Below are 26,296 nucleotides of genomic sequence, written 5' to 3' on the forward strand. Positions count from 1 at the left end.
AACAATATGAGTTCATCCACTGCAGCAACAGCCAAGGTCCAGGCTGGAAAAGATCTATTGACTTTGCTGTGGTTCACTCTAGAAAAAATTCTGAAGGAGATAAGACCAAGCTGGAATTGGGAATGAACCGGCAGAACTCAGTTTAGGTCAATGAAATTTGACTGAATAAATTAAGGATAGCATCAGAAATGAGATTCAGTCAGGAAGCTACAGTGAAAGCGCTGTTGCACACATTTATTTACAAAACTAAACAAAAGCACTGGAACAAATAAATGTGATACAGTGACCAAAATAAAAGGTTCAAACAAAACACAACAGGTACCATTAGGCTGGGCAGTAACCTTCACTAAAGGATGTCGTAATGTCCAAAGCCCTCCAAACAAAGGATTTCACTCCCCCTTTTAGACCATGTGGCTGTGACTTTATTATTGATCAATTATTCAATCAAGACCCAGCTACATTCCCCACGTGGATTTGGCAGGGATGGAATTAAGCCAAGTCCTACAAAACTTCAATTCAAAATAGTTAAACTTAATTAAAACACAACAAAAACACACAATTTACATGTGCAGGGCTTATGCCCTGAAACACTTTTGCTAAATGCTGTCAATTAAATAACAAAATGAATGTAGTTCCAGTACTGTAGGACAGGTTTTTACATTCACCAGTAAGCTAAAACCAGTGCGCACAAAATGCCCTCACCATTGCCTAACGCAACAGTTTGGACGAAGCAATATCCTGTTGCCAAGGCTACCCTGTTTTATGGGTGTCTGCTTGTTACAAGCAACACCATTATCATTATAATACAAGCATGTACTTGGCCAACTCTGTTTCCAACACTGCTTTGTAAAAGCAATTAAAGTATGCAATCACTAGATAACATTTTATGCAACTATAAATAGGAGCTCAAATAATGAAATAGTATACTGAATAACCAGACATTTTGTGGACAATATTTTCCATTTTGCTTGACAGGTGGTCAAATCTCTGGTACTGAGCAATACCAGTATGCAGGTCTCCTTGTGTATTCTGCATGCCAGCATACAGTATTGCTGTACAAGTATATCACCACTCTTTCACCTTAGTGTTTATGATGGTTCAACTGAGTTTGTAAAAGGCTTAGGGTAAAAGTCCTTTCACAACAAACGTGTTGCATCATGTTGTGTCAAAGCGTTAGTGTCCAGCATAACATTTCTTTTTTTAGAATACTGTACATCTAAAGGACGCTTTCACACCGGCTGCGTAACGTAAAACAGACGGCATCTGAAATACTGTGTTCCTATTTCTCTGTGGGTGTCCAGCATACATTTACGTATTTAGCCAATACATTTATGAAAAAATATACATCAGTTTTGCAAATAACTGTTTTTATTACCATGTTCAAAGTGAAACTGTATTTTCAGATTGTGAATGGTTGTTTCTGAATAGGCTACAAGACTGTCCCTTCAGAAAAAAAGAACAAACCAGAGAGCAGAAAGGTCACAGCAGACAGACAGGCACCTCCAATGTCCAAGAAACGGGTTTCGGAAAGATAGAAGACACAAAAATAGACTAGAAGCAGATAAGCCTCTTGTTTTTATCTACAGTTTTCAAAAAGATGTTCATCTAACCAGGCTTAGATATTTTGTTGAGCAGTGTTTTGTTTTGGAGAAAATGTGCATTTATTTTCAACAGACCAGCAGCTGTGTTACAGAATAATTTCCTAACATGCTTTCCTAGCTTATCTTTCATGGCTAGGATTTTTCCTAAATTCATATACAAAAGCATTTCCTAAGTCTCTCATCCTATCCTAGCATTAGCTAGGAAATCCTAGCTTTAGGTTGGAAATCCTATCTAACGCCAATCTTATCCGTGATCGAGTCTGAATAGAGCAGTTTCCAGCTCGAGCTGCAGGTAACTGTCACCAGACTATACATGTTTTTTAGTTATGGCATCTAAACTCAGTTTAGTTTTGGCAAAGAAATGCAGGGCTCTAAATTTTACTTGGAAAGAGAATAAGGTTTTGATCACTGGTGTGAAGGAAAATCTAAAAATTATATTTGGAAAATTTTCCACATTGTTTCTTTAGACGCGAAAGAGAAGGCGTGGGCCGACATTGCAATGGCTGTTTCAGCCTCCTGTGGTAATCCTCGGACAACTTTTGCAGTAAAAAAAAGTGATCCACCTGAATTGAAACCAAAAGAAGAGGCAATGCTGAAAATAGAAAGAGGCAAAACCAGGGAAAGTTTGTCCTCAGTAACCCTCCTGAACCAAAATACGAAAGGAACCTTAGAAAAATTGGTTCTGTGTATACCAAAGGTGCATTACGAGAAAAAGTCTACAATGTACGAGCTGTTTATACATACAACCCACAACCCGAACCCACAACCCACTGCAACACCGTCTTTTTACCCGCTACCCGAACCCACAACCCACTGCAACACTGTCTTCTTAATCGCGACCCAACCCGAACCCACAACCTGCTGCAACACTTTCTTCTTACCCTCGACCCGAACCCACAACGCACTGCATCACCGTCTTCTTGCCTGCGACCCAAACCCACAACCCACTGCAACACCGTCTTCTTACCCGCTGCCCGAACCTGCAACCCACAGAAACACCGTCTTCTTACCCGCAAGTGTTTGTTCTTTACCTACTTCCAGTGTTGACTTGCTCTCACATTCATTCATATATTTATTTATTAACATTGTAACATATTAACTTTCTCTACTTACTCTACTATAAAATACCTGTTTATTCCTTTCGTGCCACCAGTTGAAAAGGAGCTACACCTGTGCTTTTGCAGAGATGATGTACCTGATTTGTGTAAAACCATAATGACAGGTTTTCAAGCAACAAATCCAGTCACATGTTCATTATTTTCATTTGCTATGATTCCAATAGAATTCCAAACTTCTAATATCCACTACATGATTTAAAACCTGCGCCATCTTTTGTTTCACCTCGTCCACAGGCATTTTAATATCACCAAGCAGACCTGATAAAAGGATCTTGTGACTTATCAAACAAGCAGCAAAACAAACTGAGAACACTGCTTAGTCATAAGAACATAAGAACATAAGAAAGTTTACAAACGAGAGGAGGCCATTCGGCCCATCTTGCTCGTTTGGTTGTTAGTAGCTTATTGATCCCAAAATCTCATCAAGCAGCTTCTTGAAGGATCCCAGGGTGTCAGCTTCAACAACATTACTGGGGAGTTGATTCCAGACCCTCACAATTCTCTGTGTAAAAAAGTGTCTCCTATTTTCTGTTCTGAATGCCCCTTTTTCTAAACTCCATTTGTGACCCCTGGTCCTTGTTTCTTTTTTCAGGCTGAAAAAGTCCCTTGGGTCGACACTATCAATACCTTTTAGAATTTTGAATGCTTGAATTAGGTCGCCACGTAGTCTTCTTTGTTCAAGACTGAACAGATTCAATTCTTTTAGCCTGTCTGCATATGACATGCCTTTTAAGCCCGGAATAATTCTGGTCGCTCTTCTTTGCACTCTTTCTAGAGCAGCAATATCTTTTTTATAGCGAGGTGACCAGAACTGCACACAATATTCAAGATGAGGTCTTACAAGTGCATTGTACAGTTTTAACATTACTTCCCTTGATTTAAATTCAACACTTTTCACAATGTATCCGAGCATCTTGTTAGCCTTTTTTATAGCTTCCCCACATTGCCTAGATGAAGACATTTCTGAGTCAACAAAAACTCCTAGGTCTTTTTCATAGATTCCTTCTCCAATTTCAATATCTCCCATATGATATTTATAATGTACATTTTTATTTCCTGCGTGCAGTACCTTACACTTTTCTCTATTAAATGTCATTTGCCATGTGTCTGCCCAGTTCTGAATCTTGTCTAGATCATTTTGAATGACCTTTGCTGCTGCAACAGTGTTTGCCACTCCTCCTACTTTTGTGTCGTCTGCAAATTTAACAAGTTTGCTTACTATACCAGAATCTAAATCATTAATGTAGATTAGGAATAGCAGAGGACCTAATACTGATCCCTGTGGTACACCGCTGGTTACCACACTCCATTCTGAGGTTTTTCCTCTAATCAGTACTTTCTGTTTTCTACATGTTAACCACTCCCTAATCCATGTACATGTGTTTCCTTGAATCCCAACTGCGTTCAGTTTGAGAATTAATCTTTTGTGCGGGACTTTGTCAAAAGCTTTCTGGAAATCTAAATAAACCATGTCATATGCTTTGCAATTATCCATTATCGATGTTGCATCCTCAAAAAAATCAAGCAAGTTAGTTAGGCACGATCTCCCTTTCCTAAAACCATGTTGACTGTCTCCCAGGACCCTGTTACCATATAGGTAATTTTCCATTTTGGATCTTATTATAGTTTCCATAAGTTTGCATATAATAGAAGTCAGGCTTACTGGTCTGTAGTTACCTGGTTCAGTTTTGTTTCCCTTTTTGTGGATCGGTATTACGTTTGCAATTTTCCAGTCTGTCGGTACCACCCCTGTGTCAAGAGACTGCTGCATGATCTTGGTTAGCGGTTTGTAAATTACTTCTTTCATTTCTTTGAGTACTACTGGGAGGATCTCATCCGGCCCAGGGGATTTGTTTATTTTAAGAGCTCCTAGTCCCTTTAACACTTCTGCCTCAGTTATGCTAAAGTTATTTAAAACTGGATAGGAACTGGATGACATGTGGGGCATGTTGTCAGTATCTTCCTTTGTAAAAACTTGTGAAAAGTAATCATTTAACATATTTGCTATTTTTTTTTCTTCCTCTACGATTTTGCCATTTGTATCTCTTAAACATTTAATCTCCTCTTTGAATGTTCTCTTGCTGTTGTAATATTGGAAAAACATTTTGGAATTGGTTTTAGCTCCCTTAGCAATGTTCATTTCTATTTCTCTCTTGGCCTTTCTAACTTCCTTTTTGACTTGCGTTTGCAGTTCCGTGTACTCTTTCTGCGTACTTTCTTTTCGGTCCTTTTTTAATGCTCTGTAAAGTGCCTTTTTTCGCTGAATATTTTTTTTAATTGATCTATTAAACCATTTTGGCAATTTAGTTTTACATTTAGATTTGTCTACTTTAGGGATGTAATTGTTTTGCGCCTCTAGTACTACATTTTTGAAGAACAACCATCCTTCTTCTGTGGGTGTTTTCTCTATTTTACTCCAATCTACTTCTGTTAGTCTCTGTTTCATGCCTTCATAGTTTGCTTTTCTAAAATTGTAAACCTTAACTTTAGTCTTTACTTTTGGGGATTTAAAAAACACTTCAAATGAGACCATGTTATGGTCTGAGTTTGCCAGTGGTTCTCTGACCTCTGTTTTAGTTATTCTATCTTCGTCAGCTGACTTCTCCGTAATCTCCTGCTTTAGTACAGGAAATACCAGTAAATTTACCTTTAATATGTTATTTGAGAAAGGGTTACAGACGAGTACGCTGAAATGACTTAAAATGTTTTTGGTAATTCGGACTGAATTTTTTCATTTCTTGATCTGAACCGCAAACCACAAAAAAGAACACATTCCGACCCGAACATGACCACCTTTTGTGGGTCACTCGTGTGCACCCACAGGTACCCGATCCGATGCAGGACTCTAGCATCTGTAACTTTATAGCCTAAAGATAAAAAAAAACATGCATATTAAATTAATTACAATTAATTTCTGTCTCTCTCATTTTTGTCTGAAACTGCTCCTCATATGAAAAACGGTGTATGCATGCCTACATTCTTTTCATAACAAAGCAGCACCTTAGTTTGCCGCATTTGCTTTGTATTATGATTTAAAAATGTATTGTTTATTTATTTTAGAATGGGGTACCCCACGGCCCCTGTGTTTTAGTGTGTTTTATTTTGTATCTGTTTTGTTTTATTATAATTTATGTTTTTTTTTTTTTTAAATATGACGGCGTAGCCATGTTTTGTTATTGTTTTACAGCGTGGATGGGAAGCCCCATCCACATTAAAAACCTTGTGCAGAAGGTTTAATTTATTGCTAATCGGGAGATGGTCACCTGCATATAAGCCTGCAGCTCTGCACTCAGTGTGGGTGTTCAAGAGGAGGAACGAGAGCGAATGAGGAGAAAGAAACAGATTTTAAAAAATCATAGGATCAGTGAAAGCAATCTGCCCAGCCTGACCTATGGTTTTTCTGTTTGAGATTTGTTTTGTTTAAAGCCTTATTTTTATCTGTGAGCCAGTGTTTTTTTTTTTTTTTTTTTTTTTTTGTTAAACCTTTTATTTGATTTTTGTTTAAACTCAACTCAACTCAAACTCAAACTTTTTGTCTGCTGCATCTTTTGCCCTGCAGTACTGCCTTTGCCTGGTTCCTGCTTCTGGCCTGACGTCACCACTACAGCCAGGACATTTTAAATAACCATTCTATTCAAGCTTCTAGCACATGTACACAGTGACATTCTGGACACGCTAGAGGTCCCTCATGAAAAAGATATCAGCAGATGACACCGGAGCACAAGTCAATTCTTGGAACTTCTGACTGTCCTTGTCAATGCCTACTATAAATAAAAAATAATAATAATATCAAGTAAACATTTAGACAGTGAAGAATTTAAATGGATCATAACAGAGTATGAATGGTTTGGTCTAAACGTTTTATGGTTTTTCATAGTCTGGGCATTTGTATGTACGGTTTATAAAAAAATAAAAAATAAAACAAATTGACATGGGTTCATGTCAGCAGCTTTCCGATGATAATGGGGCATTCTGAATTTTGCGGGGGATATAAAGGGTTACTGTGAAAGTTGTGGGGAGGGGGGAGCACGTTAGATGCACCTATGATCTGAAGTGCTGTCACTCTTTTTACTGGCGGATAGACTATTGACCATTCTGAAGCAGGCGGAAAACAAACTGGTAGAAGTTTAAATTATCTACCACTTTGATATTTGGCACCGATTCTTAGACCATTATATATTCTGCCAAAAAGAAAGTGTCAGAATAACTAATTAACTAACTAGCGGATAGATTGACGCCTTTTTTCTGCAGCTGTAGAAAATACTCAATCAGTGGGAAAAACGAGATGCAGAAAAAACGGTTGAAATGATCCTTTGAAAAGAACCCCCTTTGTCTTGAAAAATCTCAGATTTACTTAAATCCTTATATAATCTTCACAATGTATTTAAACATTTTTAAATTGTAGACTTTTTTTTTGTTCTCACAAAGTAAAGAAACATATAGCAGTAATTACCTGCTTAATATGGGTAACATTGTCCACACTCAGACATGCTGCAACTCTTGATAAATTCTTCATTTATTTATTTTAACTCACAGTATCATTGCAAAGTAGCCACTGGCTGTAAAATAATTAAAAAATATATACCTGTTTGTACAAAAACAAAGAAAGCAAAACAATTGGACAAAAAGAACACACTGTTCTTTTCTGATTTGAAACACGATCATGTTTCTAAGGTGTAGTTCATCCATATGGTTTAATTATTTTTAGTTTAATTTCCATTTATGATGTTTATTTTACTTTAGAGGTTACTTTATAGCCTGCGTTGAAAATAGCAGCTCTTTACTTGTTTTCTGTAAATGATACCAGTACAGCAGACCCATATACAGTAACAGTCAAAAGTTTGAGTACACTTGCTGGAAACTAGTTTTTTTTTTTTTTTTTTTTCATAACTGAGAATGTTTTACGTTGTATACGTTTCTGTAAATGCTTGAAAATGAAAACACATGTTACAATATACAAAACAAAACATAAAGAGTATCAAAGCAATGTTCAAGAAAATTGAAAATTGTCTCTAAATCTTGGATTCCTCAAAATAGCCACCCTTTGCCTTAATAACAGCCTCACAAACACGAGGCATTAACAAGTTTCAGCAGGAAATCACCCATCATGTCTTCCCAGCTCTTCTGCAGCAATTCCCAGAGATGTAGGGCACTTGTGGGTAGCTTTGCTTTGACTTTTCTGTCCAGTTCGTCCCATACAAGTTCTATGGGATTGAGGTCTGGAGACTGGACAGGCCAGGTCATTAGATTGAGTTGTCTTTCACTTTAATTCTTCGCCAGATAGTTCTTGCTCAACTTTGAGGTGTGTTTCAGGTCATTATCTTGCTGAAGAATGAAGGACTGCCCAACTAGCAGTAATCCTGATAGAATGGCATGCCTCTGAAGTATGCTATGGTAGCCATGCTAGTTGAGCTTGCCGTGGTCTTGGTAAAGATCACCAACTCTGTCACCAGCAAAACAACCCCAGACCATGACACTGCCTCCTTCATGCTTGACAGTGGGAACTACACATGCAGAACTCATGCGCTCGCCCTCTCTGCGTCTTACAAATACTCGGCAGTTGGACCCAAATATTTCAAATTTTGACTCATCCGTCCATAAGACCAACTTCTACTCCTCAAACGTCCAGTTTCTGTGTTTTTTGGCCCAGGCAAGTCTCTTCCTCTTATTCTGCACTCTTAACAGTGGTGTCTTTGCAGTAATTCTTCCAGTTAGGCCAGCTTCATGCAATCTCCTCTGAACAGTTGATGTTGAAACATCTGTACTTCTAGTAGCATTTAGCTGAGCTTGTGTTTCAGGGGCAGTTAATCGCCGGTTTCGCAGACTCAAATGAACTTGTTCTCTGATTCTGAGGTCACCCTTGGCCTGCCTGACCTTGTTCGGTCCTCATGAGTGCCGGTTTCTTCAAATTGTTTGATGGTCTTGGCCACAGCAGTTACAGACACTTGCAAAGTTCTTGCGATTTGTCTTAAAGATTGACTTTCATTTCTTAAAGTAATTACAGTCTTTTTTCTTTGCTTAACTGAGTGTATTTTGCCATTTTCTGCTCCCTTACATTCAGGAATGACAAACTTGTGCCTGTGCTACCTATATTTATAGTAATCATGGAACCTCACCTCTTAACAATAATTGGTGACAAAAGGTTAATTAGGTAACATGCTAGTTAACTCAGAGAACATCTAACAAAGACACTTTTATACTTAGGCCAGTGTTCTAACACCGTGTTATACACATTTCAGACTTTTAACTGACTTGGGCTTCAGACTGAAATCCCCTTGCTTTGGGTGACCATTTCATTGAATTTTGACAAGATTTACATTTTCATTTAAATTTTTGAATGCAATTCATTTATGATTATCAGCTTATATAAGTACACATATCATATAATGAAATATTAAGTGTTTATGGACAAGTTTATACAGTTAAAAGCATAGATAATCATGAAAAACCTGGTTTCAAGCAGGTGTACTCAAACTTTTGACTGGTACTGTGTGTGTGTATATATATATATATATATATATATATATATATATATATATATATAGATATATATATATATATATATATATATTCTTATTCATTATTCAGAATACTATTAGCCACTGTACAAGTACCTCTTTCAAATATGGATCAAGCAATTTCTAGACAACATAAGCCTTTCACAAGGTTGCATTCCTTTGAATTCCTCTGTATATTGTGTAAAAAGCTGCCTGCAAGTTTAATAGCAGAATAGCGACTCCAGCCGCCCCATGTGCAGTACAGATACATTGTATTTAGGTAAGGAAAAGCCTGCAAGTTAAGCCTGTTAGTTAAAATAGAGGCATCCTACATTAATATCTCAGGTAAAAAAAAAAAAAGAAAATGTATCCAAGAAAATACCTCACATGCAATATACTGTAGATTAGTTCTGGTAATTTGTTATTTACATTGTGTATTCTAGTAAAAGAAGATAAAGTATTATCAGGGAAGAAGGAAGAAGGAATTCAGTATCGACCTGAATATAAAGGTAAGAGAATGAATCCCAACTTCACATTTTCACTGGAGAGGGTTAAATAGGAACTGACAAAATACTTTAAAATAAAATATTACAAAAATGCAGTATGTATTTATTCATTTTTTGGTCATTGTATGATTTGAATTTCATCAATACCTGCAATTAGCAAAAATTTTCATTAAAATGTCAATATTTAAAAGTTTTGAATTGTCTAGTATTACCCATCAATACTGTTCTAATGCAGTGGAATAATTTGAACAAATAGAATACTGCACTTGTAGAAGAGAAGAGAAGATCCCCCCAGCACACAATTTACAAAAATGAAATTATATATATATATATATATATATATATATATATATATATATATATATATATATATATATATATATAGTGTTATATTTAAAAAATAGGTATTTGAAGGTTTGTATACAATCAAATAAAGCACATCAATCAATCCAGTATTCTAACCTTCAAGGTGAAACAGCTTTGACAGTAAGCACATTACGTGTAGGCAACATTTTATAGACTGAATGCACTGTTAATAAAATACCTCATTACCTGTAAATTATGTAACTGCATTGTCAATACCATCACTGGAAAAGCCTTGATAAGTGCCACTCAAAGAAACATTAAACCAACACCCCTGTTTTGACAGTTTATAAATAGGTTTTTGGCATCTAGTTTACACTATTGTAACAGAGTGTTCAACCTATATTCATTTTCTAGTTGGAAGATGTCTAAAGCAGTGGGGTTGAAGTGATAGTTCAGCCAACATGCCAATCCTGTCTGACCTCAATGTGACGATGCCAGAAATGTTGTCCATTACTTACACTTCTGATGGCAGCTTCGTAAACACCTTCCCAGTAGGGGCCAATCTGGCACCCTCAGTATTCATTTCACAGAAGCAGCTACCAAAATAAAATAACTTCTATTCATTACCTAACGGCATGGAAAATAATTTTTTAAACATATATAACACCTCTCAGATATTGTGACAGAATAATGTCACTAAATTAAACAGTCACATTTTTTTCATGATAAAACTATATCACCACCTTTGACTGCTGTATAAGAGTGGAAATGCCACTCTTCTTCTACTGGTCCATGTGTCTGGCACCATGCCTCACACAGCAAAGCTGAGTTTTACAGGAAGGTAAACATGTCAAACCCCCATGGGATTATAAAGGACACCAATTCTAAGATGCTACAGTAAAAAATGTAATTTTATAGGAAGAATGTCAACATCCACAAGAGAAAAGGAAACTGGTCCTGGGGTAGCATCCCATTAAAAAACGCTTGGTCCTGAAAGGGTTAACCACATTATATATCATGATAAGATTTGTACTATAGTCTGCATCCCACCCCCTTATCTGTTTTATTTTATTACGGGTGTTTATAAATTAATATATTACAGCTGCCTTGAAGCAATATCATGCATCGCCTTCAAAGCCGCCATTAACTGAAACAGCTTTCTAATGTAAAACAAATACTAACTAAATAACTTACACATTATGAAGGCACATCTTTCTTGTCAAAATTACAGACTTATTTTCTAGCCAGCATTATTAAAACAGTCTACATCTAGCACTTACGTAAATCTAACCTGTGCTCATTCTACTGCTTGTGTTCACTGTTCAGAGGAGAAAAAAAAATGTAATCTGGCTGTTCCAGCCTTTTTGCTCTTCATAAAAACTAGAGCACTGAATTGAATATTCCTAACTCGGTTGGAATGACTAAATTAAAACAAACAAGATTCATTAAAACCACGGTTTTAGTACTTTTCATTTTCAATAATATATGTGCTCCCGTGTTGCCAGGTGTGGCAGGCTGGCGAGCGGATAGAGGCCCAGAGATAGACTGCAGTTCAAAAAATAACTATTTTATTATAAATAAAACACAAAAATGAAAGTGCACAATGGCAAAATAAGATATTCAAACATAAATAAAGCAAAAACAAAACTCCCAAAAATAAAGGTTTCCAGGCTGGGCAATGCCTTCACTGGATTTAGCAAACTTTCAAAAATACAAACAACTACAAACACCGACCTGCTTTCTTAGTTCCCTCTTCCTCAATAGGAAGCAGAGGCCTCCTTTTATGTCAGGTGGCTGGGCGCTGATTGATCGTTAATTAAACTAACCATCTAATCAACTAGTCAACCCCAGCCACCTGAACATAATAAACCCAGGCAGGTAGGGGAAATTAACTCCATCCCTGCCAATTTAAAAAGGGCAGAGCTTTGCTCTGCCACACCAGGGATAAAGGAATATCTCTATTTCCATATTATACGTTTTTGGAGAGGTAACAGGTTATTGTGAAACAAAAAGTGGCTTAATCAATCATTCACACCATAGTGTGAATGATTGATTTCAGCTCCATGTTATTATATGGGTTTATTCAGCCAGGTTTAATATAGCACACGACTATATGCCAAGAAATTCCAGAACTGGAATTTACATTTACTGGATGTGAGGATGACCCAAGCCATTATTTTGTCAAACAAATCTCTAAATCCTGCAAAATTGAGATGTCATTTATCTACAGAGCATTCATAATGTGAAAAAAAATACTTTTTTAAACAAAAGAAACAGGAATTGTCAATAACAACTTTCAATGCATAAAATGACAACATTCCTTGATAAATGGTTAACGAAGATTCAAGCCCATGAACCTCATTAAGTTACGTATGTTATATAACTGCTTTACTTTCTACATGTACATTTACATATACAAATTAGTTTCAAAATGTTGTTGTGAAAAAATGAATGACAAGTTGGCCACGAGAAAAATCCAAACAAGCCTCCTGGTCTAGGTCATTCATGGAGAAAAAATAGGACAAAGGTCATCAAAATGCAAATTTTTTATATATATATATATATATATATATATATATATATATATATATATATATATAAATATTATATTATATAATTTGTTGTGTGTTGTGTGGTGTGTGTTCAGACAGTCCTCCCACATGACTCGCATGCCTTGCTTCCATGTTATGTGTTTTTTTTTAGTTTTTTTTTTTTTTTTTAATTGTTCGTACTTTTTGGTTTTTTGTTGAAGATGCTGGTGATCCAGGAGAAGATGGCTACGGTGGATACCCTGAAGCCTGTTCAGAGAACTACATTGGTTTCTGCAAACACGGAAGCTGTGAATTTAAATATGATGAGCCTTCTTGTCGGTAAGAACTTATTTGCTGTACTTTATTTTAGGAATACAACTGAAAATGTCACTCTTTTATAACTCTCTTCAGATTAAAAAAAGGATAAAAGAAAAACCTCTCATTATTTCATATGCAGCAGCTCAGTTAAGCCATAATGGAGTATTTATATTTTTAAAAAGGTAATTTGCATTTTATTGAACTGTAACTGTTTTCGTTTTTTTCTCTTGTTCACGGCACAATTATGTAAGCTCCATTCAAATAAGTTAATATGAGGGACCTTTTCAAAGCCAAATGGAGGTACAGAAATTGAGGGGGCTCTCTTTCACTCACAGTTAAATTCTTGTCAGAAATCTTTTGTGGAGATATTTTAGCAGGTATAATTAGTTTCACAGAGGCCTTGTCTTGTCTCATACTGGGGGGAGGGGCTCCACTTCACCAACCAGTTTATTTTACATTTCAAAACACATCTGCCTTTTCCAGCATTTTTTTTTTTATGTTACAGTGATTGCATTTATATCCTTACTTGTCAAGTACTTGCGTCCATGTTCCACAAGAGGTCAAGATCTGAAAATGCTCCACTTTATCACTATCAGGGACCAGTGATTAGACACTGGATATCCCGGTCACAGCATAAAAAAAAAACATATCTACAGTTCTGTCTGTTAGCAAAGGAAAATTGTAGTTGCCATACATGAATACTGATCAAGGGTGAGGAAAAGATATCACACCATTCATATTAACTGGGTGGTAATCTAATGTAAAATTAGTTTTTGATAGGTGCCTGTTTCTGCCCTGGTTTACTAGTTATCTTGTGTCTGTTAAAGGTGTGATTCTGGCTACAAAGGGGCACAATGTGATGAAACTCAAGACTTCAACATTCTCTATGTTGTTCCAAGTGGACAGAAACTCCACTATGTCCTCATTGCAGCAATTATAGGAGCAGTGCAGATAGCAATTATAGTTGCTGTTGTGATGTGCATTACAAGGTAAATATACTGTATTGTTACACTACTGCAAAACTATCATAGACATATCAGGGAACAGGGGTTGGGTGGATTTTGATTTACTGAACCATGTGTCATTTTAAATAAGAACTCAGCTATGTCTTTTTATACAATAGAAAAATAGATGGATATAATACAGTACTGATGGCAGAGGCCATTAATCAATCATTAGCAAAGCAACCACAGACTCGTGATTCCCTTGAAAAAGTAATGTATCGAAATGCCCCTGTGTTTAACTTGTTTAAAATAAAGCTATTTTACTGTGAGGTTTCTTTGCTTGTTATTTACTGTTTCACCAGCAACTAAATAACATATACTAAAGGAAACTTGATACACATTTGCAATGCACTAGATAAAACTGAGACTCTAAAAGTGATTCAGGTAGCATAACTCTTAATAGCCACAGTGTAGTTCTATAGTGTACAAAGACATGGACAGGAAGGGCCAAATAAAGCCATTCATTATACCTACAGTATACAGGTAGCTCCTCTACCCCTGGGTTAAATGAATATCATAAAACAAATAAACTATTTGAGCAGTGCTACTCAGAATGATTGTATACAATATAAAAGGTGATGGTATAGTAACACAGATAAGTATGTTATTACGTGAATTATACTGCAGTAGGCATACTTCAAAAAACATTACACACCTTGCCAATTTGTTTTTCTTTTTTTATTTACAGAAAATGTCCCAAAAACAACAGAGGGCGTCGGCAAAAGCAAAACCTCGGACATTTTACTGCAGACACATCTTCCAGAATGGTGTAGCACGCTGTTTTTGATAACTTTTCTTACCATGTGAGGTACTTTTTTTTTTTTTTTTAATTCTTACGATTGAAGATATTTATTTCAGGGGCCTTATTTTTTCTTTCTGGACATTTTCAGTGTCTGCATTGCGCAGTGAACAACTTTTAGCTTTTTTAACAGCTACTGACTGTTTGAAAAAAGTAAACAAAAACAAAAATATATCACCGCTTTTGTTTTGCATTGTTTTGAAGATGGCAGCACCGGTTTGCGTACCGGATATCGCATGGTAATGTAAAAGACTTCCGCTTCACTCCATGGAATGTGCTGTTTATTGGAAACACTCAACTACTTCACCAGTGTTTGCAAGAGACGTACAACACCCAAGACTGCTTTTATGATTGAGGCATGAACCAGAGAGGTGAAGATGTTTACAGTTTATCTTTCTGATGGAAACAAGAATAGGAAGAACACAATGTTTGATTAGCTATTTAATTTTTTTTCTAGACACTGCATATTGCATGACTTGTGAAACTGTGTTCTGTGAAGTAGTTGTAATTTAATGAAAATCTGTTTCAGACTGTTTTGTGACTTACATCTGAGCACTACCATCTTTGTAATTCCAACATTTCATCTGTATTTGAATAGTCCTTAAGTGTAAAATTAGCAGCAATGCAGAAATATGTCTGGTAGTGCTTGTGGATGCGAGGACCACAAAAAGGAGTATGTCTTTAGAATATGTAATTAAGTTCTGTGTAAACTTTGAATTCCAAATAAGTCTCCTGTAATAAAGCCTTCTTTATAAACCACTGTTAAACTGAAGGAGGTACAGTGTTTATTACTAAACACTTGAGGTTGGCTTTATATATATATTATAACTAGGGGTCTACTTAAATTGCGGTAAATTTACGTATTTTTCACAGGTAGGTTGAGGAATAAAATTATGATTTCACAGACATTTCGTGGACCTGTTGAAACATTAAACCTAAGTAGACAGTATTTCAGAACACTATAAAGCCTAAAAAAAAAAATAGTGGTGCTTGCTTCCTTACTAAAACAGAGTGCAGTCATTTGTTAAAGGCACGCATGCAGCATCCTCCTGTAGTTGACTTGTCCATAGATTGAGACTGCATGTTCTGCATCCACTGAATTGGTATGAAGTGTAAGGCAAAGCTTTGCCAAGTTATATAGATGTGGAAATCGATAAGAAACAGCCCCCAAACTCATTTACCCAAGGGCATCTGGCATACTTTAATAAAGGCAATGTAAGCAGCACGTTCGTTGTCATGTTATTTGTCCCATCCAGTAATTTATTTTATTAGTATCGAGTCAAAACATAGAGAATGAGGCTATTCGGATCTAAAATTCCAACTGCGAAAAAGTAAGAAGCAGGTTCAGGCGAGGTGGCCGTGCTAGATCTTTTTGATCTGTGCTGACTTTCCAGTTTGGTTTCTGAAAGCTGTTTATTTTACGTTCTCTTCAGCAGCACCTCTAGTAGTAGCCTGTTTAATTTGTGATTCTGAAGCTAAATAGCGATCGATCGTATTTTCTCTAAAGACACATTAAGATATGCAAAACAATTACCTCAGTCTGCATGTACAGTTTCTTTGGGAAATATCTTGAAACGCTCATCAGACAAAATATACTTTGCTTTTTTTGTCGTCCATTTCTATTATTTTACCTCCAATGCTGAAAACTAGATTTTTAGCAACCTAAATCAAAACAATGCAGCGCCAACTTTTGTCCCACCCCCTACTGCACATTACAGGTCACAGAAAAGCAGTAAAGACGCACTGATAGGCAGATTACAACTTCATTGTAATCTGAATAGTAAACAACAACGTTAACTGCTCTGGAGAATTTTTTTGTAAATGTTATTTGTGGATATTTTTTGTTTGTTAGTTTTTTGCTTAAGTGCAATGCACACAGGACGACGAAGGAATAAAAAAGGGCTTCTACAGAAGGAAGATACGTAGTTTGCGTCGCTTGCATTGTGCAGTTTAAACAAGGTTTCTTTTTTTTCCCTCTCATACTGGTTTGAATGCATCGGCTCCTAAAAGAGGTGAATTTCGCAGTGACCCCTCAATTTCGGTAGACTCCTAATTATAACAGGTTATCAAGCCAAATTTTATAGTATTGATATTGGTGAAACTTGAAGATTTATTTGAGTCCAGACCTATTAATGACTAACTTTTATTAAATACTTACCAATACTAAAGAAGATGATTTTGTCTGGTTTCATCTAATTGTAGTTAATTCTACTTGTGTAAAAAAAAAAAAAAACCATGACTAAAAAAAAAAAGTGAGTAGAATGTGGTTGTTTGACATGTCATTAAATAATCTGCATGTAGGATCTTATAGTCAAGCTTTTTTTGTCCCAAACAATAAAAATTAAAACAGCAATATGTTTTTGGTTTTTTTTTTCTATGTGCTTGGTGCATGTGTCAGTCATATTCGAGTTCAATATTTTCCCCCTCTTTGCGTTTGCACCTGCTGTAACACTGTACGGCAGGGAGTGCCAATCATGGTCCTGTAGGGACATTCCACTTCTTGTCTTACAACAGCTTTAGGGTTTGGATACTGGTTACTCTGGCAGCCCTACTGTAGAGCCAGTGATCTCCACCAGGCCCACCTGTGTCATCTGCATATAACAGGTGTGGTCAAATGACTAGATATCTAATGTGATCCATACCATCAACTTTTATTTATTTAAAAAAAATGATTACTTAAATCAACCTCATGTTCTCCATTTAAGTTTTCATTAATGTTGGTTAAACCCAGACTCCCAAGGTTAGCCTTTTTTGCTAGATGGTCAACACTGTCCGACGGTTAGGATTTTTGACAGTTTACATAAAGTTTATACATAATATATTTAAATATGTTTTGTTTGCCTCTTTGCACACAATATAAACACACATTTCATTATCAGAAACTAAATTACTGATATTAATAAAAAATGACAGTAGTTCATGTTGTATGTACAGTGCCTATAGGAAGTATTCACCCCCCTTGGGCATTTTCAGTTTGTTATGACCAAAAACACATCTACAGCAGAATAAACCCAATCTACCGCTGTGCTCCAAAGTTTTGCATTACCTAGAATTTTAGGAATTAAGGCATAATTTAAAAAAAAATAAAAATTATAGGAACATAATTGAGATATTTTATTTAACATCATGTAATTAAATAAACTACAAGATCATATTGCAAAAGTCTACTAGAAGCCATAATAGAAGTATAGTATTGCATGTTATATTTAGATTTTTTTTTTTCTTAAATATATGGGAAAACTACAAAGCATTATGTAATTCAATATGTTAACGTAACATTCATTTGACTTTATAGAGGAAACATTAATTAATTGTTAATTCTATGGGGTGATGCAAAACTTTTGTCCATAGCTGTATGAATAGGTGGCCATGTGTAAAAAACCAAAGGACAGGAGACTTACTTAGGCACCTAAACCCATATCTGAACACTTGTGATGTCACTCGTTCAGTGGTAACTTGAACGTGCTTTTGCACGCATTTAGTGTTCTTAACTGGATCACTTTGTACAAACAACAATATAGTGTAACATTATTTATTTATTTATTTATTTGATTTTTTTTTGTCATTTTGTGATTTTTTTGGCAGATGCTTTTATCCAAAGCGATTTACAGAAAACACCTGCTCACTGCACTAGACCTTGGTTTTACATCTCATTCGACTTTACGAAGCAAAATGTGTTGATTATATAGGGAGATGCAAAACTTTTGGCCAACAACAAAAAAACAATGAGAAGCAGCAGTCACTAGGCACATTGAAGCCCTACTACTTTTTCTTTTAGTTTTTCAACTACCCAGTGCATTCAAAGAATTGTGGTCCCCAATATCACACAATCCCCTTTTTATCCAAGGCAACTTACAGGTGTTACAGGGTTATAATGAAGATTAATATTCAAATGCAGTATAGTTTACAGTAAGTGCAAATAATACTACTAAAATACAAGAACTATGATACAACAATTTAGGGTTACAATTTATACCTGCAATGACTTATTATTAATGCAATAGTGCTGCTTAGTTAAGGCAAGTATAGTGCCTAGTAGAAAGGTTCAATCTACAAGTGCAGTCTAAACAGGTGGGTCTTGAGGAGGTGGCAGAAGGCAGTGATAGAGCAGTCCTGAAGTTCTCCATCAGCCGGTTCCACCACAGAGGGCCTAGGGAAGAGACGGAGCGGGTACGGGAGATGAAGAGTGGAGAGAAGTCATGACCAGTCGGCCATTAGCGGAGCGAAGAGGGCAAGAGAGGGTGTAGGAAGACACAAGAGATTGGAGGTAGGAGGGGGCTGTGAGGTGAAAAGAGCTTGAATGCAAGCAGAGATAGGTAGCCAGTAGAGGGTGCGAAACAGAGGGGTAGCATGAGAGTAGCGAAGTTGGAAGAATACAGCTGTGGATCAGGCTCGGATTCCACACACCCATCATTGTCTTCCAACAATAATGCTGTATGCACCACAGCAAGACAAATTAACCAATGAAAATCAACTACGTCAAAGTCATTCAGTTGCTGTGTTTCAAACTGTTATTTTTGTATTATCATCGGAAGTGTAAACTATGCTAAAGACAAACTAAATGAAGACAGGACACTAAAAATCCATAGTAGCTTTTTTTAAACAGCCCCAGAGCCAAAGACTGCAACTTTTACCCACCGAGTCACCCGCTGAGCAGAGTGAAAGGCCAAGATTAACAACAATGAACCCATGCAGATTCAACTGTTAATATACGTATGTTGTATTATGTTCCATTTATTGTTGTTACACTCTGTGCAGTTATCAATGAGGTTATGTGCAACAATGCAAGTACTTGTCATGAGTGTGTTTTAACATTATTTTAGTTGCTTGTGGCTTGTGGCTTGTAGTGCTCCGGTGTACAGGTGATTTGAGGTGCTCCAACAAAGGACAAACACAAAGTCTACCGGTCAGGTTTCTTTTAATGCCCTTTTAAACCGGGTTTCAAATAATAAAGCTGGCTCTACCCAGCAATGGGTATTGCCAGCAAAAACTGGACTCAAAATAATAAAGTTGGTTCTACCCAGCAATGGGTATTACCAGCTACAAAACAAAGGGGTTGCAGTCCCGAAATAATAACCACAGAAAACACGTCTCCAAACTGGGTGCTCTGGTGTAGGTGTGGTGCTCTGATTGCTGGTGCTCATGCGCGTTCAGATCTGGGCTTCTCGCTGCAGCTCCAGCTTCGTATCAGCCGTCTGGCAAAACAAACACAACACTTCTCAATGAACCCACACTTCAGTCAAAGTTCCGTCCTTGTCTCCTCCCATTAACCACAACAAAAGAGACGATTACGGCGTCACGTCCTCCTAAAGTACCCTAAGCCCCGCCCCCTCCGATAGCTAGTTCAATCACGTCTCCTCCAATTCATGACTGAAACTTCGCTCACCGTACTAGGGCGATGACTCCAGGTACCGTAACGCTGCCCTCTTCCTGAATGGCCGGCTCCCGACTGTCCCTGGGATGAACTGCCCAACCATTCAGTAGGAAGCCTGCAGCTCCTGTTGTACAGTGCCCTCACCGGTCGAGAGGGAGATTGTTGATTTGGATTCATTCGCTCTCCGTCACATTGCTGTAACACAAGTAGTTTTTGTTATTGCCTTTTGATACCATACACACATGCCAACAGACCCTATATGTTCGGGACAGTCCCGATTTCATGGCAAATGTACCGTGTCCCGTTGCATAGGAGGAAAGTCCCAATATTTACCCATAAAAAATATATATATATTTATTGTGCACAGTAGAGTTAGTGAAAACCACACGCTGTGCTCTGCCTACAGCAGACACATCTGCTGATCATTAACGTATACAAAGGTAAGAACGCTTCATTATGTCTATTTTTACTGTCATGGTGGTCGTGTGATGTTGAGTTGGGCGTTACATCTTTTATATAATAATACATATGATCAGTGTCCTGCTGAACAGTTTACAAATGTTAGGAAGTATGGGCGTATCCATAAAAAAACAACTGCTTTTATTCTGCAGATTTGGCAAATGTGCGATACCTAAAGATTTTTTAGCAGTTGATTTGGTATAATAAATAAGTAACTTAGTGATTCTCTTAACTGCTTAAATTATGTACTACAGATGTATCAAGGCTTGCCATGATGTTTTGCTGTTTGCCTGTTTTATCCCCCTGCAGCAGGGCGATTGCCCTGCACAGGTGAGGAATTAGATGTAATTTGTATGTGGAAATGGGTTTATTGTGTATCTTTTTGGAATATCTTTTTGTATGATTGAATTATTGTTTACAGACAGGCACTTGATTGAGTCTTGCTCTCTGCTAGGCTTGGTTAAGGCGAAGGGCAGCAAGTGATTGGCTGTGCTGGTTCTCAATCAGCAGATGGGTGGGTCTTGACTGAGTGTCCGTCAGTTTAAAAACATCTGGTGGAGATGACCCTGGGCGACTGAATTGCCATGTTACAGAGGGGAGCTGTGTATAATCAGGAGGTGAGTGTCTGCTCTGCAGGGACAACAGCTACGCAACCCTGAAGCTGCAAGCACTGCTTGTGAAGGCAATGTTGTTTTGTACAGCTTGTTGTATGTGTCCTCTGTGTGTTACCATCGCTGTAAGATCACATGACCCCTTTATTTATTTACTTTTCTATTAATAAATTCTGCACACTTGTGCTGGTGTTTCAACTCCACCTCCATTGTCTCTCTGTATTGCTTAAGCAGTGGCTGCTCACACACGTGACACGAGCACCCTATTACACCCACCACTGGATATTTGACAAATCGCACCCTGCTTTCACCTTCTTCAGCTTTGCCGTGTAAATCCTTAGTTTAGGAGAGGACCCAGAACAGCAACAGGGTTCTCTTCTATTCTTCACACAACACAAAGATAAAAAAAATGGCTGAAAAACATCAAACTAGAATCAGGCCACCTTTTACCCATTTATTTGAATAATTGTAGCCATACGCATGATTTAGGGGGTACGAATTATGAAATAGTCTCCCTATTTAAACCCCAAGTCATGCCCTCGTTCTCTGTCTTGCGTTTTTCATTTTCCTGTCGCTGCACAGCTAACAAACGTCACTGATCACTGACCCCTCGACACTGCTGGACAAAGCTATCTTGCTCCAAATTCTCAAATGCTCAATCAGTTGGTCTAAAACAGGTCTTTCAAGATTTTGCTGGACCGACAGAGGTTTCCTCCCAATGGTGGGTGTTTTTCCTCTCCACTAAATGGTGAGATTTGTCTGTAATTCCCCACATCAAAAAAAGTGTATGTACATATATGTGTATGTTTGTGTATATATATATCATCATCTTGTCATCTTCAGCCTTTTTCAATTCACTGCTGGATGAAGGCCTCCCCAAGATTCTTCCGCAAAAGCCTGTCTGCTGCATCTCTCATCCATGTTGCTCCGGAGTGTTTCCTAATTTCATCTTGACATCTTCCTGGAGTTCTTCTTCTTGGTCACTTTATATCTCTTAGGATCCAGTCTAGTATCTCCTTGGTCCAGTGATGGTCTGTTGCTGCATGTCCGGCCCACTGCCATTTCAGTTTTTTCACTCTTATAATAACATTGCATGCTTTTGTTTGTGTTCTTATCCATTCTTTCCTTTTCCTGTCTCTTCTTGTTATTCCCAGCATGCATCTTTTCATGAGTCGTTTGTAATTTCGGAGTCATTTTTGCATCCATTGTGCTAAATCCACTTCTGAATCTTGCTTGCTCGTTTGATTGTGCCGAGTCAAATTTATTTTAAAGTCCATTGGTGAGTATCTTAGTAAAAATGTTGTAGATTTTATTGCAACGGTCACTCTGCACAACTGAAAGGCAGTTGCACTGTCCTCCCTAAGGATATATTACTGGCCCTATTTAATATTGTCAAACAAGTCAGCAAGAGTGACAGACAGCAAATGCAGGGATGTCAGAGGTGTCAATGTCATAACAACCGGTTCCCTTTTAATTTGAATGACAACCATTACCAACTGGGAAGAGCCTCTCTGACCAGCAATCTCTGAGAAATTATACAAAGGGTGCACTATCAGGGCCCTTCTGTGAAGGGGAAGTGCCTACCACCTCCTGTTGAAGAGGTACGTCCTCACAGTAGCACATCGCCATTTTCTTTCTCTGAGACAGGTCAGGTTGCTTTTGCTTTCTTGAACCGAAATTGGCTGATTTGTTGGTTTTCATGGTAAAATTGCAGTTCAAATGTGTCTAAGAGTGCTCTCGCTTTATTCTTGTGTCAGTTTTTCTGACTAGAACTGGTTTCGACCCCTCTTAAGGGATTACACCATGTAACAATTTTTTATTTTTTTTTTGGTTCCTGGGTAGTAAGAGTTATTTCCTAATTGCTTATGCCTCAAAAGTATAGACAATGGCTATTATTCCCCACAAACTTTGCTTTTGTGACCAGGACAGTGATATTTTGAAATCTACCTATTTTCCAGAACATTCCAGATAGATTCAGTGCTGAGTAAACTTGAAGTAACTTCTAGAACTTTCCAGTAATATAAATAGTAGGATAAATACAGGGGCCTTAAGCCCACCAGTTCAGTTTAGTTCCAGCTGCCTAAGTGGATACATATCTGCATTTTTCTGAGATGGCATGAAGAGGCTGCAATGGTGGCATTCCTGATGGGTCTCCAAGGCGGTTTTACCAAGTTTCCCTGCTATCTTTGCCTTTGGGACAGCAGGGACACCAAGCCGCATTACCACAGGCGGGACTGGCCACAGAGCACTGAGTTCTCTGTGGGGAGGAACAACATCAAGTGGGAGCCACTGGTGGACCCCCGGAAGGTGCTGATGCCACCACTGCACATCAAATTGGGCCTTATGAAACAATTTGTCAGAGCTCTAGATAAGGAGTTAGCAGCCTTCAAGTACCTTCAAGACTTCTTCCCTAAGCTGTCTGAGGCAAAGGTCAAAGGCGGTGTCTTCGTCGGACCACAGATAAAGAAGATCCTGGAGTGCAATGAATTCCCCAAGAAGCTCACTAGTAAGGAGAAAGCGGCTTGGAACAGCTTTGTCGCAGTGGTTCGGGGCTTCCTGGGCAATCACAAGGCCGAAAACTATGTGGAGCTGGTTGAGACTCTGGTGAAGAACTACGGCACAATGGGCTGTAGGATGTCACTCAAAGTCCATATCCTTGATGCTCATCTTGATAAATTCAAGGAGAACATGGGAGCGTACTCAGAGGAGCAAGGCGAGCGCTTCCACCAGGATATACTGGACTTTGAACGCCGCTACCAAGGACAGTATAACGAGAACATGATGGGAGACTACATTTGGGGGCTGATTCGTGAAAGTGATTTACAGTATAATCGTAAATCCCGAAAAACTACTCACTTTTAAATCTTTTGTGGTCATTTTTGTATTACTTTAGTATAAATACATGTTAATTTGGATTCATATGTTGTTTTTTTCTGACTTTATGTGAACGAAAAGACCGTTTCCTCATTGGAAATAGGTACATTTCAAAATATCACTGTGGGGAATAATAGCCATGTTCTATACTTTTGAGGCATAAGCAATTAGGAAATAACACTTACTACCCAGGAACAAAAATTGTGTTACATAGTGCTAGCGAGCAGGCATTGCTCTTTCACTACACGAGGCCTTGTGTAGTTGATATACCGTGTGGAGAGCTGTTGTGGTGCTGTAAGGAGACTCCGCAGGCTCGTGCGTTGTCCTCTATGCCCATTTAATTGGTCAGCGGCCAAAAAAAATAAATAAATAACAGCTCGGGCCTAGCACTCCTCTCAATCCTCAGATTTATCTAGCGTGGCTGCACTTGCCCTCGGCAGCCACGGTGATTAAATTGGCTGCATACCCCGGCATCGACCGCGGTTTTTCCCTGCAATCACGAGGTTGAGAAAACAGCACCTACCCGGTCCCGATTGACTCGGTACCAGTTTAAACATCTTCGGCACCGCCTACAGCTCGGCCCCGACAGTTCCACTCGGCACCGATTGTCTCGGCATCGACAGCGCTTTTCTCTGCGACGTTTCCTGCAATGGTTGATTCGGCACCGGTGAACCTCTACGAGACCATCTACAGCCTGGCTCGGACCGTGCTACACATCAGAATCAGTTGGCAGAGAAGCTGCAGGAGAGAGCTACACAAGCAGACACAGTGGAGCTCCAGGTGGTGGCTAAGGCATGACCGACCTAATAGGGGAGTTAGGTCATACATCAAGGAGGTCGCTGGTAGTGCTGGTGGCCGCCCGCCGGCATTTGTAACTGACACAAGCCAAGGTCATGGAGACCGAGAAGGTGGCGCTACTGGACGCCCCCATTACACCGGGGCAGACTTTTGGGGCGACCATTGATGTTAGCCTTGAGAGGTTCCACAAGGCCAAGTTTTCACGCCTTCCGACTTACCATCAGCCCCCAAGGTGGCATGGGCAGCATGTTGGGGTGAAAGGGTCTGAAGATCGCCCTCCACCCCAGAACAGACAAGCAAGCAGAGGCAGAGGCAGGGCCAGAGGCAGGGGACCACAGCAGGCCAGGGGTAACCGGTTTTCCAGCTGGAGAAAGAGGCCAGGGCCTAAGAAAGACCCACCCCCTCCCAATCCCAAGGAAGACTGCCCATGAGGGGCCCCAGCTGCCACAGAGCCCCCCCACAACCGGACTGACCAATGGCAACGACCCATGGCAAGGCTGCACCCAGGAATCCTGGGTGCTATCAACAATGAGACACGGAAAACTTTACAGTTCCGAATAGGTCTGTGTAACAAAGTGCCCGCCCCTGTGTATATTATCTGTTATGTTGCGTGTGGTTTGTTAAATGTTGGTGTATAGTCATTGGTACACAGGATATAAACGGATCTAACACGAGTGTTTAAAATGTATATTTGTATTTAGGCACGGGATTGTACATCACTTCCCGTACATTTAAAGTAGTTAATATGTGAGCACGAGGTTGCACATAATTAATTCATGTGCTGGGATTCAAGTGAATAATTAATTAGTAATTGAATCCCAGCACAACAGTATATATAGATGCACGTTTTCACATCCTCACGGTTGGGTGTTCGGTGAGTGGAAAACGGGAGAGAGAGGAGAAATGATTTACAATTGCTATTGCGTGCTGGTGGGACCAGCACGATACTTGTTAATTTATCAACTCACCGTATTTTTGTTTAGTATTAGTCCGTTTTTGTTTGTCTGTTTATTTTGTTTATTTTGTTTATTACAGTGCCGTGTCCTGTTGTTTCTGTTTGTTAAACCCTTTTATTTTACAATAAACCGGCGTAAGCAAGCGCCACCATCATTTCATTTCATCCGTCCTGTCTGTGTATTTCATTCCTTTTCCTGGTTCTGACGCCACCCACTTCGGCCATCTCTGTGACAGTCTGCCACCCTTCAAGAGTGTGCTCCCCACCACCGTCGAACCAGCGAGGGCAATATTCCTTTAACAGGAGATCGCCAATCTTCAAAGGTTCCTCAAAACAAGTCATAGATCATGTGACGTAGTTAAGGCTCTCAGTACATCAACAGAAGAGCAACTTCGTACCATCTCAGTCCACAGTGTTCCTGGGGATCAAATTGAACTCTGTGAACAGACAGGATTTGGTCGTTGAAGGCCACACTCTCCCTATTCAGAAAGGATGCTACTCCTACAGAGCCACCTTGAGAATCTTTCCACTAGGACTGCTAAGAA

At 38.5% G+C, this 26,296-nt stretch overlaps 1 protein-coding gene across 1 annotated transcript in view; it reads left to right on the forward strand.

Moving 5' to 3' along the window:
• The window catches only part of tmeff1a (transmembrane protein with EGF-like and two follistatin-like domains 1a), a 110,913-nt gene extending 95,353 nt beyond the window's left edge, over window positions 1-15,560 (forward strand). The window contains exons 7-10 of the mRNA XM_041248034.1: window positions 9,660-9,725; window positions 12,781-12,898; window positions 13,705-13,866; window positions 14,570-15,560. Coding sequence (XP_041103968.1) covers window positions 9,660-9,725; window positions 12,781-12,898; window positions 13,705-13,866; window positions 14,570-14,654 — 431 coding nt within the window. The 3' untranslated portion in view covers window positions 14,655-15,560. The remainder of the gene's footprint in view (window positions 1-9,659; window positions 9,726-12,780; window positions 12,899-13,704; window positions 13,867-14,569) is intronic.
• The last annotated feature ends 10,736 nt before the right edge of the window (window positions 15,561-26,296 follow it).

The sequence above is a fragment of the Polyodon spathula genome, chromosome 4 (assembly GCF_017654505.1).
Source record: "Polyodon spathula isolate WHYD16114869_AA chromosome 4, ASM1765450v1, whole genome shotgun sequence".
Lineage (NCBI taxonomy): Eukaryota > Metazoa > Chordata > Actinopteri > Acipenseriformes > Polyodontidae > Polyodon > Polyodon spathula.